Here is a 14,713-nt window from a genome sequence, read left to right on the forward strand (position 1 = left end):
CATTTCACATGATCTTGATTCTATCCCTCTGTTAATGCAGCCTAGCACTGTGTTGGCTTTTTTGGCAGTTGCAGCGCACTGCTGGGTCATATTTAGGTGATTCTCCACTAGGACTCCGAGATCCCTCTCAGTTACTATTGAGCAAGGAACTATCTATACTGTACCTGTGCATTTGGTTTTTCTTGCCTAAATGTAGAACCTTACTTTTTTCACCACTGAATTTCATTTTGTTAGTGCCCAATGTTCAAGTCTGTCAAGATCCTTCTATATCAAATGCCTTACTGAGGTCCAAGGTCCTTCAGAACCTTGGAGTGTAATCCATCTGGTCTTGGTGATTTGAACTTGTCTAGGCTGGACAGATGCTCACCATTTTCTTGCCTATCTTATGTTTCTAATCTGTTTTTTACGGTACTGTTTTTGATAGGTTGGACTGTTTTTTCCTTTGTGTAAAGACGGATGCAAAAAATGAGCTAAATAGTTGTGCTTTCTCCCTCCCCCTTGTCACCTTCTTGCCACTTTCTCTCACTAATGGACCAATCATTTCCTTTTTTCTTGTTTTTTACATGTTGAAAAAAGCTTTTTTGGGGGTTATTTTTGACTTTTGTCGCAAGCCTTAGTTCATTTTGAACCTTAGCTTTCCTCCATCTTTGTAGGCTCAGGCTATTTGCTGATATTCTGTCTTAGTTATGTGCCCTTCTTTCAACTTTTTATACTTGTCCTTTTTGTCTTTCAATTTATTAGAGAGTTCTTTATGCAGCCATGCTGGTTTCTTTTGAGAGCTGTTATTTTTCTTCTTCGTTGGTATTGTGCTAGGCTGGAATCCTTCCCAAGTTCTCTCGAAGTTTATTGAAATTAGCTCTCTTAAAAGTCTAGTTTGGCTATGTTCTATTGCTTGTGCTTGCATAATGTTGAATTCCTAAGGCTTCAACACCTTCTATTATTTCATCTCTGTTAGTGAGAATTAAGTCCAATATGTTTGATCCCCTAGTTCCCTTTTCTACTTTTTGACAGACAAAGTTGTCTGCTAGGTTTGTCAGGAATCTGTTTGATCTTCCACTTGGTGCAGAGTTTGTCTCCCAGTTGATGTCAGGGTAATTAAAGTCCCCCATTACTATTGTAATGTGCTTCCTACATACCTTAGTTAGCTGACTAGCAAAAAGTTCATCTATTTCCTCTGTTTGGTTGGGTGGTCTATAGTATACACCTATGGCAATGTCATTTTTCCCCCTTTTATATTGACCCACATGCATTCGAGACAGTTTTCATCATTGTTGTGCTCTATTTCTGTAGAGATGTAGTTATTTCTTATATAGAGAGCAACTCCACCTCCTCTTTTGTTTGGTCTATTTTTTTTTAATAATTTAAATCCCTCTAGCTGTGGGATACAGTAATATCATTTCACCCACTATGGTCAAATCACAAGAACTCCAAATGAATACAGTCCAACCAAAATGCTATAAGGAGGAATGTGCAAAGTATAGGTAATCCTCGAGTTACGACAGTTTACTTGGCAACTGTTTGAAATTACAACATACTCCAGGTACGACACAGTCCCGAAATTACAAATGTTGCAGCACCAGATCAGCATTCACCCTTACGAACGATCGCAGAGGCACTGCAACATTTGCCCTGCCTATTTCCCTATGCCGTGGGCCTGGGCCTGTGGATACTCACCTTGCGAAGATCTAGGAGTCTTCATTTTCTTGGCCTCCTGGGCTCCATACTCGGCAAAGGCCTTTCCTCAAGGCCTTTGCCTCTGTAAATGTAGGCCAGAGAGATGTGCACACCCCTCCCGGTCTTTGTTCTTGGTGGCAAAGCCTTTTTGCAAAGATGATCAGAGCCTATAGGGATGCAATCTCTCATCCTGGCAGGCCTTGGTAAGCCTTTGCTCAAAGCAAAACCATGGCAGAGAGGCTGGAGAGGAGACAGCTCCCTTGATCATTGAGATCTATGTAAGGTAAGTGACCCGGTCGAGCAGGATAGGGAAGAGGGGGAAATATGAGATATCACAGTGGATCAGGAGATGCCTTGGATGATCAGAAGTATTAGCCCCCCATGGCCTTCCCGACCCTGAGAAACCTTGTGAACTTAACGATCTGCACATTCGATTAGCGAATGTGTGGGCGAAAGCTGGGAGTGATCTCGTTCAAGTTACGTGATTCACTCCTTTGAATCCTCAGGTTACGAATGTAATTGCCTGGCAAGTAGATGGAGAAAAAATGGAGGTAGTGACAGATTTTATCTTCCTGGACTCCAAGATCACCACAGATGGGGACTGCAGCCAAGAAATTAAATGATGCTTGCTCCTGGGGAGGAAAGCTATGGCAAATCTAGACAGCATACTAAAAAGCAGAGACATCACCCTGCCAACAAAAGTACATAAAGTGAAGGCCATGGTTTTCCCAATTGCAATGAATGGCTGTGAAAGTTGGACCATAAGAAAGGCTGAGTGCAAAAGAATTGAGGCCTTTGAAATATGGTGCTGGAGAAGACTCCTGCGAATCCCCTGGATTGCAAGGCAATCAAACCGGTCAGTCCTAGAGGAGATCAACCCTGATTGCTCTTTAGAAGGCCAGATCCTGAAGTTGAAACTCAAGTACTTTGGCCACCTAATGAGAAGGAAGGACTCACTGGAGAAGAGCCTAATGCTGAGAAAGATTGAGGGCAATAGAAGAATGGGACGACAGAGAATGAGGTGGCTGGATGGAGTCACTGAAGCAGTAGGCATGAGCTTAAATGGACTCCAGAAGATGGTAGAGGACAGGAAGACCTGGAGGAATGTTGTCCATGGGGTCACGATGGGTCGGACACGACTTCGCAACTAACAACAACAAAATTTCATTTGAAACTCGAGGACTGCCTGTATTCTAATCTCAAATTGTTCTGATCTTGAAGCACCCCTATCCTGGAGATCTGAATAAAGTAGGACCTTGGAATAGTTACTTCAGTTGTTTCTGACTGTTTCAAGTACAGCATTTTTTATTTGGTTTTTAATGGTTTGTGTTGGCTTGTTTTTGTTTTTTTACTTTCCCCAGCCTAGACAGTATAGGAACTCGCTGCTGCTAGTTTAGACTAGATGGGATGATATGGGAAAGGAGAGATGAGAAGAAATCAGCAATAAAATACAAAGAGTGCTTCCAGATTACTCATTTAGTTATTGCTTTTTAAAAAAATTCTTTACTAAGAGTTCTTGTGTATGTTGCATGTAAGTTGGGCTGTGTGCTTTGCACTCCCGACAAATAAAGGAAGAGTGTGTTTGCATGCAATATTGTGCTGTCTATAGAAATAAGATGTATTGATAAAATAGTTAAATGTACAGGCTACTTGGTTATTTTGGTTGCTTTGTTGAATTTTGCTCTGTGCATGCTTTCTCAGCATGCGCTTGTAACCTGTTGATGCAGAGGAGCATATTTAAAAAGTAAAATCTCTGTCACTTTGGGCTGATTTTGCTGATTTCTCTAGATATTTTTTATTTATTTATTATTTATAAAATTTATTGGCTGCCCAGCTTACTATAGGGTAACTCTGTGATCACCCTTTGTGACCTTCCAATCAACTTCTGACAATTCACTTAACAATTGTGTGATTCTCTTAACAAGTACAATGACTTGCTTAACAACCAGAGCAAAAAAAGTCATCAAATCAGGAATGACTCACTTTAAAACTATCTTGCTTAACAATGGAAATTCTGGCTTTAATGGCTGTCATAAGTCAAGGGCTGCCTGCATATGTAGAAATGTGATAATGTTTTATCTCAAAGTTACATACAAATATAGAATATTGTAGTACATGAAGAAGGTAATTTACTTGGATTCTTATCTGTTTCTTTTCTAGATTCTATGGCTGCAAAAGTTTGCTTCAAAATATGCAGAAATATTTAAGTAAGCGTGTTCAAGTAAGTGTGTTTGTATCATAAATTAACTTGGTAAACTTGGTAATGTAAAAATGTCACATGGCAAACTTCATTATTCGGTGAATAATTTCAAATTCAATTGATAATTCTACTTATTGACATAGGCAGTTAAATAATATAAGGTAGAGAATCCAAATCAGTAGTGAACAATTTATAACTATACTTGAAAGCCACCAAGATTTAAGAAGTATGTGTAAATACAGTACATAGATATCATCCTTGTTGACCCAGATCTAAGATTAACAAAAAAGACTTCATCTAATGCAGTTGTTGGTTCATTGGGTAAGTGAAGATTGCTGAGTTAATTCTTAAGATGTGCAAAGAATGAGCACACAGTGACAGTTAATGGTGGATACTTCTGTATACCTCCTCCTTCATTAGATAGCCTTGTTGCCTCACTGGAGTAAGAAAATATAGAATCATCTGATTTGTCATCTCCAACACCAGAAGTACTGGTAGAACGCAAGTGGTATTGGCTATGTCTTGCTTTTTCTATAAGGAAAACACAATACTGCAATAAATAGTATTGCAAGTTTTTAAATAAAATTAAAGGGAACTTTTTATGTTAAAAATATTAAAATATAAATAAACATAATCAAGCATCATCAACCATATTTTCTCTCTCACACACACACACACAAACACACACACTAATGCTTTAAGTAGAAAAGCAGGTATTGTGGCCTTGTGCAGTTGATTATAAGGGACAGCAGTCACCAGGAAGAGCAATTTAAAAAAGAAAGAAAGAAAGAAAGAAAGAAAGAAAGAAAGAAAGAAAGAAAGAAAGAAAGAAAGAAAGAAAGAAAGAAAGAAAGAAAGAAAGAAAGAAAGAAAGAAAAAAAAAATCCTCTAAGTTAAAGCCATCCAACCACATGCTATCTAAGTTCATTTCAATCAAGTAAGGTGGGAGCTGTACAAATGGGGGTGCTGCTCCTTTTGTTATCTTTTGTGGCCTTATTAATAATTTTACAGTATTTAATATGCCAGATTCAATTACTTTTACACTATAAACAACTGCTGGTAAAAAATAAGTATGAATTCAAACTTAGAGAAAGTTGGGTTTAACTCTGTGGCAACAAGAGGTTTGTTAGCTTCCATTCACTTAGGAACAAAGCATACTATTTGAACACAAATACTTAAAGATTAGAATAAAACTTTGTCACTTAGTGTTATTAGTCAAAAAATACTATAGCTCTCCTTTTTCTCTCAGATGGCTTTTCTCTGGTCAGAAATAAGATGAAAGTAGCAATGGGAAACATGAAAATAGAAAACATATAGTAAACAGAAAACATCATCCATATGAATCCCAATAAAACTTCGTGAATCAAGCAGAGTGATCTGGAATCATACATTCTGTAAATAGTTTCATGTTGCTACAGAAGCTGGGCAGCTGATTAAAATCCCAAAAGGCCATTTTTTTTACAACCTGGCGCCTATTTAATGAGTTGCTCTATATCTGACATCATCTCCAATCAGTCTCACTAAGTGAATTTAAGTGAAATAGTCCTCACTAAGTGAAATTTCATTTACAATAACCATTCATGCAGCCCTAGTAAACAAAATAATAGTATGCTGTTATTTTCACACAAGTGCAATTTACTAGGTCCATTTTACTTCCAGGACCATAACAAACCAATGCAGAAAATCATAATCAAACAATACCCAAAAGTATATGTAGACTCTTAGACTGAATATTATCTTCCAAAGGATCAAGGTCGAAGATGGAGCCAGGATCTGTGCGCCAAACTTTGAGATCTTTCCCCCAAAAAGAAACAACAGGACAGTAGGTGAAAAAGATCAAGGAGAAAATTCAGCTGCTCTATTATTAGCAAGACAGAGGCTATCCTCTGTAGCTGAAACATACACTTTCTAATTATTAAAAAACATTATTATAGTAGTCAACACAGTCTGAATTTGTGAAGTTATTTTCAAATAGAGCTGGGAAACAATCTATGGTATCAAATTTTCTGTTTATATTGATTTTATCTACTTGTTTGTATGAAACATTGGTTTATTTACATTAGTCCAGCCATAAGAATAGATTCATATTTTGTTTGTAGTCAAAATAGTAGCAGGTTTTCTAGAACAGTCTAGAAGCTGTTTCATAAGCAACCATCTTTTTCAAAATAATTTGCTCCCTATAATAATTCAGAATTTTAGCCATGTTGGTATAATTCTGTAACATAAAAACATAAAAGTGTATCTAAACTTATAATCTATCTATCTATCTATCTATCTATCTATCTATCGATCGATCGATCGATCGATCGATCGATCGATCGATAGATAGATAGATAGATAGATAGATAGATAGACAATATATATATTGTCCTATATCTACAAAAGTATACTGTATGCAAATGATAACCAAATATATGTAAAGTGTACAAATTTCTGCCTCTACTGTTTTTGAGAATTAATTCATATTGTGTGGAAAAAATTATTATGAAACTTCCAAATTCTTATAAAAAGCTTTGTTTATGTTCTGCAATTCATATTCAGAAACTACAATGTAAAACAATGCTTGGCCATAAGTACGTCCAGGTCTTCGTTTTCTTACTTTGTCAATGGTACTCAATGAAGCATTATTCTAATGAGTGGTATGATAATATGAAGCTGTCTCTGTTGACTGCCAAGTTGCAGTAATAGCTTGTGAGCCCCAAACCTATCTTTTCCTAAATGCCAATTGACAAGGGTATCTGAGAATAGTGTTGTCTCCATGATGGTACCCCAGTCATAAAAGACATGTTGCAAACCATTATTTCACATTTTATCGATAACAGGGATCCCCAACCCCCGGTCCGTGGATCAGCACAGGGACGCAGCATTCCAGCAAATGGGCCACGCAAACAAGTGAAGCCCCATCCACTGGATGCAGGCAGCACACGAAACCATGCTCCCTCTGGTCCGCAGAAAAATCTTTCTCCACAGAACCGGTCCCTGGTGCCCAAAAGGTTGGGAGCCTCTAATCTATAAGAAGGGTTTTATTGCAATTTATCAATTTAATTTGCTGTTTTGTAAGAGTTTGTTACAAATGTTTTTTAATGTTTCCCAAAACACTATGTCACACTGATTTTCACTGGCAAACGAGACAAGGCCCCAAAAATAAAACCTGTAAGATACTTACAGTGAGGGAAAAAATATTTGATACCCTCCTGATTTTGTACATTTGCCTACTGACAAAGAAATGATCAGTCTATAATTTTAATGGTAGGTTTATTTTAACAGTGAGAGACAGAATAATAACAAAAAAAATCCAGAAAAATGCATTTCAAAAAAGTTATAAATTGATTTGCCTTTTAATAAGTGAAATAGGTATTTGACCCCTTTGCAAAACATGTCTTTAGTACTTGTTGGCAAAACCCTTGTTGGCAATCACAGAGGTCAGACATTTCTTCTAGTTGGCCACCAGGTTTGCACACATCTCAGGAGGGATTTTGTCCCACTCCTCTTTGCAGATCCACTCCAAATCATTAAGGTTTCAAGGCTGATGTTTGGCAGCTTGAACCTTCAGCTCTCTCCATATATTTTCTATGGGATTAAGGTCTGGAGATTGACTAAGCCACTCCAGGACCTTAATGTGCTTCTTCTTGAGCCACTCCTTTGTTGCCTTGGCCATGTGTTTTGGGCCATTGTCATCCTGGAATACCCATCCATGACCCATTTTCAATGCCATGGCTGAGGGAAGGAGGTTCTCACCCAAGATCTGAGGGTACATGGCCCCGTCCATTGTCCCTTTGATGCAATGAAATTGTCCTGCCCTCTTAGCAAAAAACACCCCCAAAGCATAATGTTTCCACCTTCATGTTTGATGGTGGGGATGGTGTTCTTGGGGTCATACGCAGCATTCCTCCTCCTCCAAACACGGGGAGTTGAGTTGATGCCAAAGAGCTTGATTTTGCTTTCATCTGACCACAACATTTTCACCCAGTTCTCCTCTGAGTCATTCAGATATTCATTGGCAAACTTCAGTTGGGCCTGTACATGTGCTTTCTTGAGCAGGGGGACCTTGCGGGTGCTGCTGGATTTCAGTCCTTCACGGTGTAGCATGTTACCAATTTTTTTCTTGGTCACTATGGTCCCAGCTTCCTTGAGATCATTCACAAGATCCTCCCATGTAGTTCTGGGCTGAATCCTCACCGTTCTCATGATCACTGAAACTCCATGAAGTGAGATCTTGCATGGAGCCCCAGACCGAGAGAGATTGATAGTTATTTTGTGTTTCTTCCATTTGCAAATAATCGCACCAACTGTTGTCACCTTCTCACCAAGCTGCTTAGCGATGATCTTGTAGCCTATTGCAGCCTTATGTAGGTCGATAATCTTGTCACTGACATCCTTGGATAACTCTTTGGTCTTGGCCATAGTGGACAGTTTGGAATCTGATTGATTGCTTCTGTGTACAGGTGTCTTTTATACAGGTAACAACCTGAGATTAGGAGCACTCCCTTTAAGAGAGTGCTCCTAATCTCAGCTCATTACTGTATAAAAGACACCTGGGAGCCAGAAATCTTGCTGATTGATTGGGGATCAAATTCTTATTTCACTCATTAAAATGTAAATCAATGTATAACTTTTTTGAAATGCATTTTTCTGGATTCTTTTGTTGTTATTCCATCTCTCATTGTTAAAATAAGCCTACCATTAAAATTATAGAGTGATCATTTCTTTGTCAGTACAAAATCAGCAGGGATCACATATTTTTTTCATATGAGTATGAAAAATTCATATAGTAAAAGCATAAAGAGATATTGAATATGACAATATATATATTGAAAAAAGTTTGCATCTAATTCACTAGTTTTTAAAGCAGTTTTTCTTAATCCAGTATCTTATAGAAAGATTGGACTACTAACTTTAGCCATTCACTACTTGCCAATTCAGTGTTAGCTAAACAGAATCTGACACTGTTTAAATATTCTGAGGAGAGTTTTAAACTAGTGACATGCAAAAGAATGAATACATTTTATTTTCATCTTTCCAGATGAACTATTATACTTACCAAGTAAAATAATATTTTATAACAATAAAATGCTTGTCTTACATGACACTGGGATGGTAGAACTTAATTCCTTTTGTACTGATCTATAAAAATGTCAAATGGCAATTTGTTCTGTGATTACTTTTATTATTAAAATAGTTAAAAGTGTTAATATTGGGCTTTCATATTAACAATTTAAATACTTCTTGCATTATGTCTTTTTTAAAAAAAATAAGCTATTGTCAAGTAATTTAATGATTAAAATTTCTTTCATTATTGGGTTAATTAATATTCTCATTACTTTAGAGGGCAATGCAATTAGCATTTTTGCTGGGAAACAATTATTGTCTGATAATCCTAAATGACCTAGCATTCTAATATGATAAAGAAATTTGATATGACACAAAAGTGCACAACTTCAAATGTCATTAGAGCTTCAGTTATACTAATAATTATCTAATGTCAGGCTCAAAAAATCAAAACACATAAAGATTCTTCTAAGTAATTTCCTTTATTGTTCCTCATCCATAGATAGAAACCTTTGCAAGCTAAAGCAAACTACTTACACCATTAAACATAGACTCAGATAACTCCTAAGGAGGGGCTGTTTTGGCAATTTTCCTCCCACTCAATCTGCCTAAACTTCACTATCTTTTGCTCTTCTAGAATGTAGTCCTTCCACCTTCAAACTACATTCTGTCATATCTGATCACTATCTATCTATCTATCTATCTATCGATCGATCGATAGATAGATAGATAGATAGATAGATAGTAAGATAGATAGATAGATCAGATGTGGTATGTGTATGTGAATGTGCATGTACATGTATATGTATATAATCAGAGATGGCGACACAAGTGTTTCTGATTCAGTAAATTTACAGAATTGACTTACCTACAATTATTCCAGGTCTCCTGTCCATTTCAACTATGTGTGGGTGAACACCTTTGTATGCAGCATCACTAACCACTTGGGTATTCCTTCTCACCCGTTCAGTTACAGGGTCATCCACTACTGAAGTGAATCCTCTGCCTTTTGTCTTCTCAAAATCTTCATGATATTTGACCTGGAGAAAAATATGTATATTTTTCTGAGATTCAAGTATTAAGAACAGTAAAAAATTATTGGGCATTGCCATTGGCTTGTATTCAACAATATACAGAATTACTATAACGCAGAAGGATGTTCTTTTGTTTTTCTTCCCTGAATTTTCCTCAAATTGGCTCCAGCAGGTCACTAATGGAGGCTACAGAGAGTACAAAAGTGGGATAACTGATTCACCTGGCAGATATTATTCCATCAGGCAAAGATAATATCCCATTTTGTATGTCTATTACATAAGTGCTTAATCATCAACATGCAATTTTTCATTGCCAGTATATGCCTTTATGTCTATAGCATATGTCAGTTTCCGTGATGATCTTTAAGAATATTTTAAGTAATTGCATCATTAGTCACAACCAATTACATTCTTATGCAAGTGTTGATATTAAACTGGCTTAATTTCAAATAGTGCGTCATATTAATCCACAAATTACTAAAGCAAACCCAGTTATTGCAGAGTCTCTATACTGATATCTGCAGTTATGCATATCTATGACTGAACCATTGAGATCAGTTTTTGATAAACATGGAAAAAGTTTCAGCATATTGCAATTTGGACCTTATTTTTTATTACTTTGCAGATGGAAAAACATGACAAAAGAGTTTTTGTGCATAAAAAATATTTATAAGAGTTAGATGATCTATTCAGTATTTCTATGTTTGCTCTTCCTGGATTCTACAGTACATAGGCAGTACAGTCATAAGTATTCATATGGCTTCTTTGCACCAGCAAAATCTGTCTCCCTCACAATATTATAGAATGCTAACATAGACCAATCACAGTGTGAAATTTTACAATAGTAGTGATCCAACAAGATTTGCCACAACCAAGTGAGGAGGAAGAGGAACACATGTAGGTGCATTGTCATAGAATAATAGGGGAGGAAAAGTGATAAAGCTTGTGAAAGGAAAAGAGAATGATCATAGTCTCCCAAACCCAATCCCAATTCCTGTAGAGCGAAGACCTTATTTCTTATGACTTTGTATTTACTGGTTTTATATACTGGAATAGAACCCACAAATAAGGAGACCCACCTCTACTTTTTTAACCCTTCTCCAAGATCATAATATATCCTGCACAATCCATATACATAACTTTGCAAAATGATCTCAACAACCACATTCAGAATTCACTTGCACACATGAAACTCTAACATGCACAGGCACAAGGCAGTGTGTGTTATCCTCTCCTATTAAGTTTTGGAATGTGGAAAGAAAAGCACCATGTGACATGTGTTTAAAAAGCCACTCAGTAAATTATTAGATAAATTGTTTAATTAGTATTGCAGGGGGGGAATTACATTGTTAGCAACTCCACTCCATCAACCATGGTGTAAGAAGAAATCAATTCTCACTTCAGTTGTGTGTGCAAAGTCTTGTCTGTTAATTCAGTGTGCAACACAATATTGCTCCTTAGAACATACTACCTATGTGAAGAATCTACCCTACCATTGAGATGATGTTTTGTGTTTCTTTGACATGCCTTAACTCGGGTGTGTCTAGAATCACGCTAGGTCTACCTTTCATTTGCTGCTGATCTCTGCTGTACTTGACCTGTAAAATATATCATCATCATTACACAGAAATATTTTGACCACAGTTAACCTTTGAAAATACTAACAATATTGTTATTATCATCAGCAGTGCTGCAATAATATGTCCATTCAAACTTGAATATCAGTGACCCAATAAGTTACAGTTTATAATATTTGAATGGCTAATGGATGTTACAAAGAAAGATTATTTAAACTTCAAAGAACTAATGGTAGTATTACACAAAAATGATATAGAGGTTCAAAAAAATGCACACTTATTTCCACCTAATTAATGACAGTCATTAGGCCATATGGATGAGCACACCTTTCTATAGTCATTTTAAAATTTCAAAAAGGAAGATCCATTCTTGACCAAAAACATAAATTTATTAATGCAAAACAACTAAAAGAAAAGAAGAGACAAAGGACTTGCCGAGCTGATAATTTCTTGATTCTTCTTGACTCTTTCCATTTCAGGAGTGACACTCACTGAAGTACCTTTACCAAGCTGCTCTTTATAGCAAACCTGATAATTAATAATTAAAACACATACAACCTGTGATTGAACCATATTAAGTAGTGCATTGCATTAAACAACATTTGATAGTTAAATTCCCTTTTACCGGTTTGTTTCAACATTATTAATACTGCATATAAAAGGATAAAAAGATTGCTTTCTCTCTGGTTCACTCTTTGGAAGGGAATGACAATATGAATATACATAAATATTGCTAACATAAATCTAATTTACTTAAAGGTGAAAGCATTGTAATGAAACTTCAAGTAACTCCAACTCAGTGGGGGTTTACACTATTCAAAGTAAAAGTTCCTAGAAGAAAAATATATACAAAAATAATTTCTTTCTAAAGTATTTAGAACATGGTGAGTGCATAATGATTGGATAATTTCATCATTCATGACAAAGGCTAACATGTAAAAATCAGAACATTATTAGAAGTTGCAAAATGGTCAAAAGTTCTTCGAAATTAGGAGGAAGATAATAAAAGCAGTTATAAGAAAGTAGTGCTGCTCATACTTCTAAGGATTTTAGAAAATTTAGAAAAGTAGTTTCAGAATAACAGTATTGAGAAGAAAGATTTCTCTGCAGGATTACAGGATTTCAAATATGGGTATACCAAAATACCTGTATTTTGGATATCTGATTCTATTACACTATTTTATTTCACAGCATAGAACAATAATAACATCACTACTACAATTTTTACTATTTATATAAAGCACAATGTATAAGACGAGTTAAACTTACTGTGCTAATATTTTTCTGATTTTTCTTTACATGTTCAATCACAGGGGTCTCTGCTACTGTTATGCCAGCACCTAATCTTTTCTTGTATAGTACCTTCATTAAACAAATAAAATAAAATAAATACAACATTTCTAAGAAACTTTTGGATGAGCAGGAAAGAAACTATTCTATTATTTGAAATTTTGAAGATATTTTAGTTTTCCATGAGATAACTACACCGGCAGAGAAACTCTTCGTTTTTCAACTCTTATCCACTGGAATTCATAGTAGATAAAATCTTGCATTAAAAGAACATTCCTTTAGGGTACAGCACTAATTAAAATGTTTACTTCATAGGGTACGTGTGAATCCAATACAACTCATTTCAAAACAGAGCCAGGAAATGACTGGAAGAACCAACCAAGCTGAAGACTGAAACTAATCATTCATTGAGATATGGCTTCTAATGTTCCCACAGATAGATAAATTTGCAATGAACCTGAATTCAATATTGAATTTAGTATGTAGGACCATATCTCATTATCTGCCCTTAGATAAAAAACTGTAAAAGTCTTTATTTATATCAGACTTGTGCAAATAGAATAACTGTCTTACATTTCCTGAAACGTTTCTTCATCTTCATCCAGATGCAATCAAAGCGCTTCAAAGAAACTTTAAAGTGTTTTAGATTTTACTTTGTTGTTGCAAAATGGCACAGATTATGCTATTGGTGACATTGCTTTGTGTTATATGTTGCATATATCCATCATTGTATAATCTCTTTGATGAGTGATGCCATCATGGTGAACATAAGGACATCTTGTACAATGTGATAATGTAGAGTATGTGGTAGAAGGCACAGAGAGAAAAAAATGCATATGGGGCTCCTAATCAGCAACTGTGCTGATCCAGTATATGGCCATCTGGTTAGAGTATATAGCTAGCTTGAGAATTCAGAATTGTGTGTAGAGCAAGTAGCATTATAAGGGTTAAAATGCTGTCCACTTAAGGGTGGCCTTCTGGGAAATGTAGTTTTAGTTGTTACCTGGTTATATCTGTGTTCTAATTGGCCACTGGCAGGGTCTTGTGTTTTATTACGGGATATCCTGTTTACATGCCAGTCTATTGTGTCTCCATGAATCCTAGCCACGAGGGTTAGGAGCTCCGTTAAAATGGGGAAATCTTTTATCCTTTTACCTACGCGGTGGGTCCAGATTACAATCTACATTTCAGAGGAACATCTACAATAACTTTGAGTTAATGTCTTGAGGATGCCTGGAATAAAAGTAATTTTGTATGATTTATCCGTTGAATTGATTCTGCCTGTTTCAAGTGAAATCCAGCAATCTCTCTTTGCTTGAATCAGGAAAGCAACCAGATAGTAATTATATCCTATTGGATAAAATATTTCTCACTTTAGGTTATAGAAAATACCAGTGGGAGAAATACTAAATAATTTATTAAATAAATAATTGAAAATCTCATAAAACTCTTATAATTCATTTCAGTCTAGTGGTTTTTACAGTTCTCATTTGATTCATGAAACTGTAACTAACTCCATTCACACAGTGGAACTATAAACATTTGAGTTTATAGTAGCTTATAATATTTAAGCTACCTGACAAATTTGGATACAGAACCTTAAATCAAAATAACAGAATTACAGAGTTGGAACGGAGCTTAGAAATCTTCTAGTCCACCCCCCTGCTCAGGCAGGCAACCCTATACCATTTCAGACAAATGGTTGTCCAATCTCTTTTAAAAAAAACTTCTAGTGTTGGAGCATCCACAACTTCTGGAGGCAGGTTGTTCCACTGATTAATTGTTCTAATTGTCAAGAAATTTGTCCTTAGTTCTAGGTTGCTTCTCTGCTTGATTTATTTCTATCCATTGCTTCTTGTCCTGCCTTCAAGTGCTTTGGAAAATAAGTT

The 14,713-nt window shown here is 36.0% G+C and overlaps 1 protein-coding gene across 1 annotated transcript in view; it reads right to left on the reverse strand.

Moving 5' to 3' along the window:
* LOC107283629 (LIM zinc-binding domain-containing Nebulette) overlaps positions 1 to 14,713 on the reverse strand; it is a 193,098-nt gene that overhangs the window by 17,241 nt on the left and 161,144 nt on the right. Inside the window, exon 5 of the mRNA XM_015811556.1 lies at positions 9,792 to 9,963. Coding sequence (XP_015667042.1) covers positions 9,792 to 9,963 — 172 coding nt within the window. The remainder of the gene's footprint in view (positions 1 to 9,791; positions 9,964 to 14,713) is intronic.

Source organism: Protobothrops mucrosquamatus, unplaced genomic scaffold (genome assembly GCF_001527695.2).
Source record: "Protobothrops mucrosquamatus isolate PMUCROS unplaced genomic scaffold, P.Mucros_1.0 scaffold45, whole genome shotgun sequence".
In the NCBI taxonomy this organism is placed as follows: Eukaryota; Metazoa; Chordata; class Lepidosauria; order Squamata; family Viperidae; genus Protobothrops; species Protobothrops mucrosquamatus.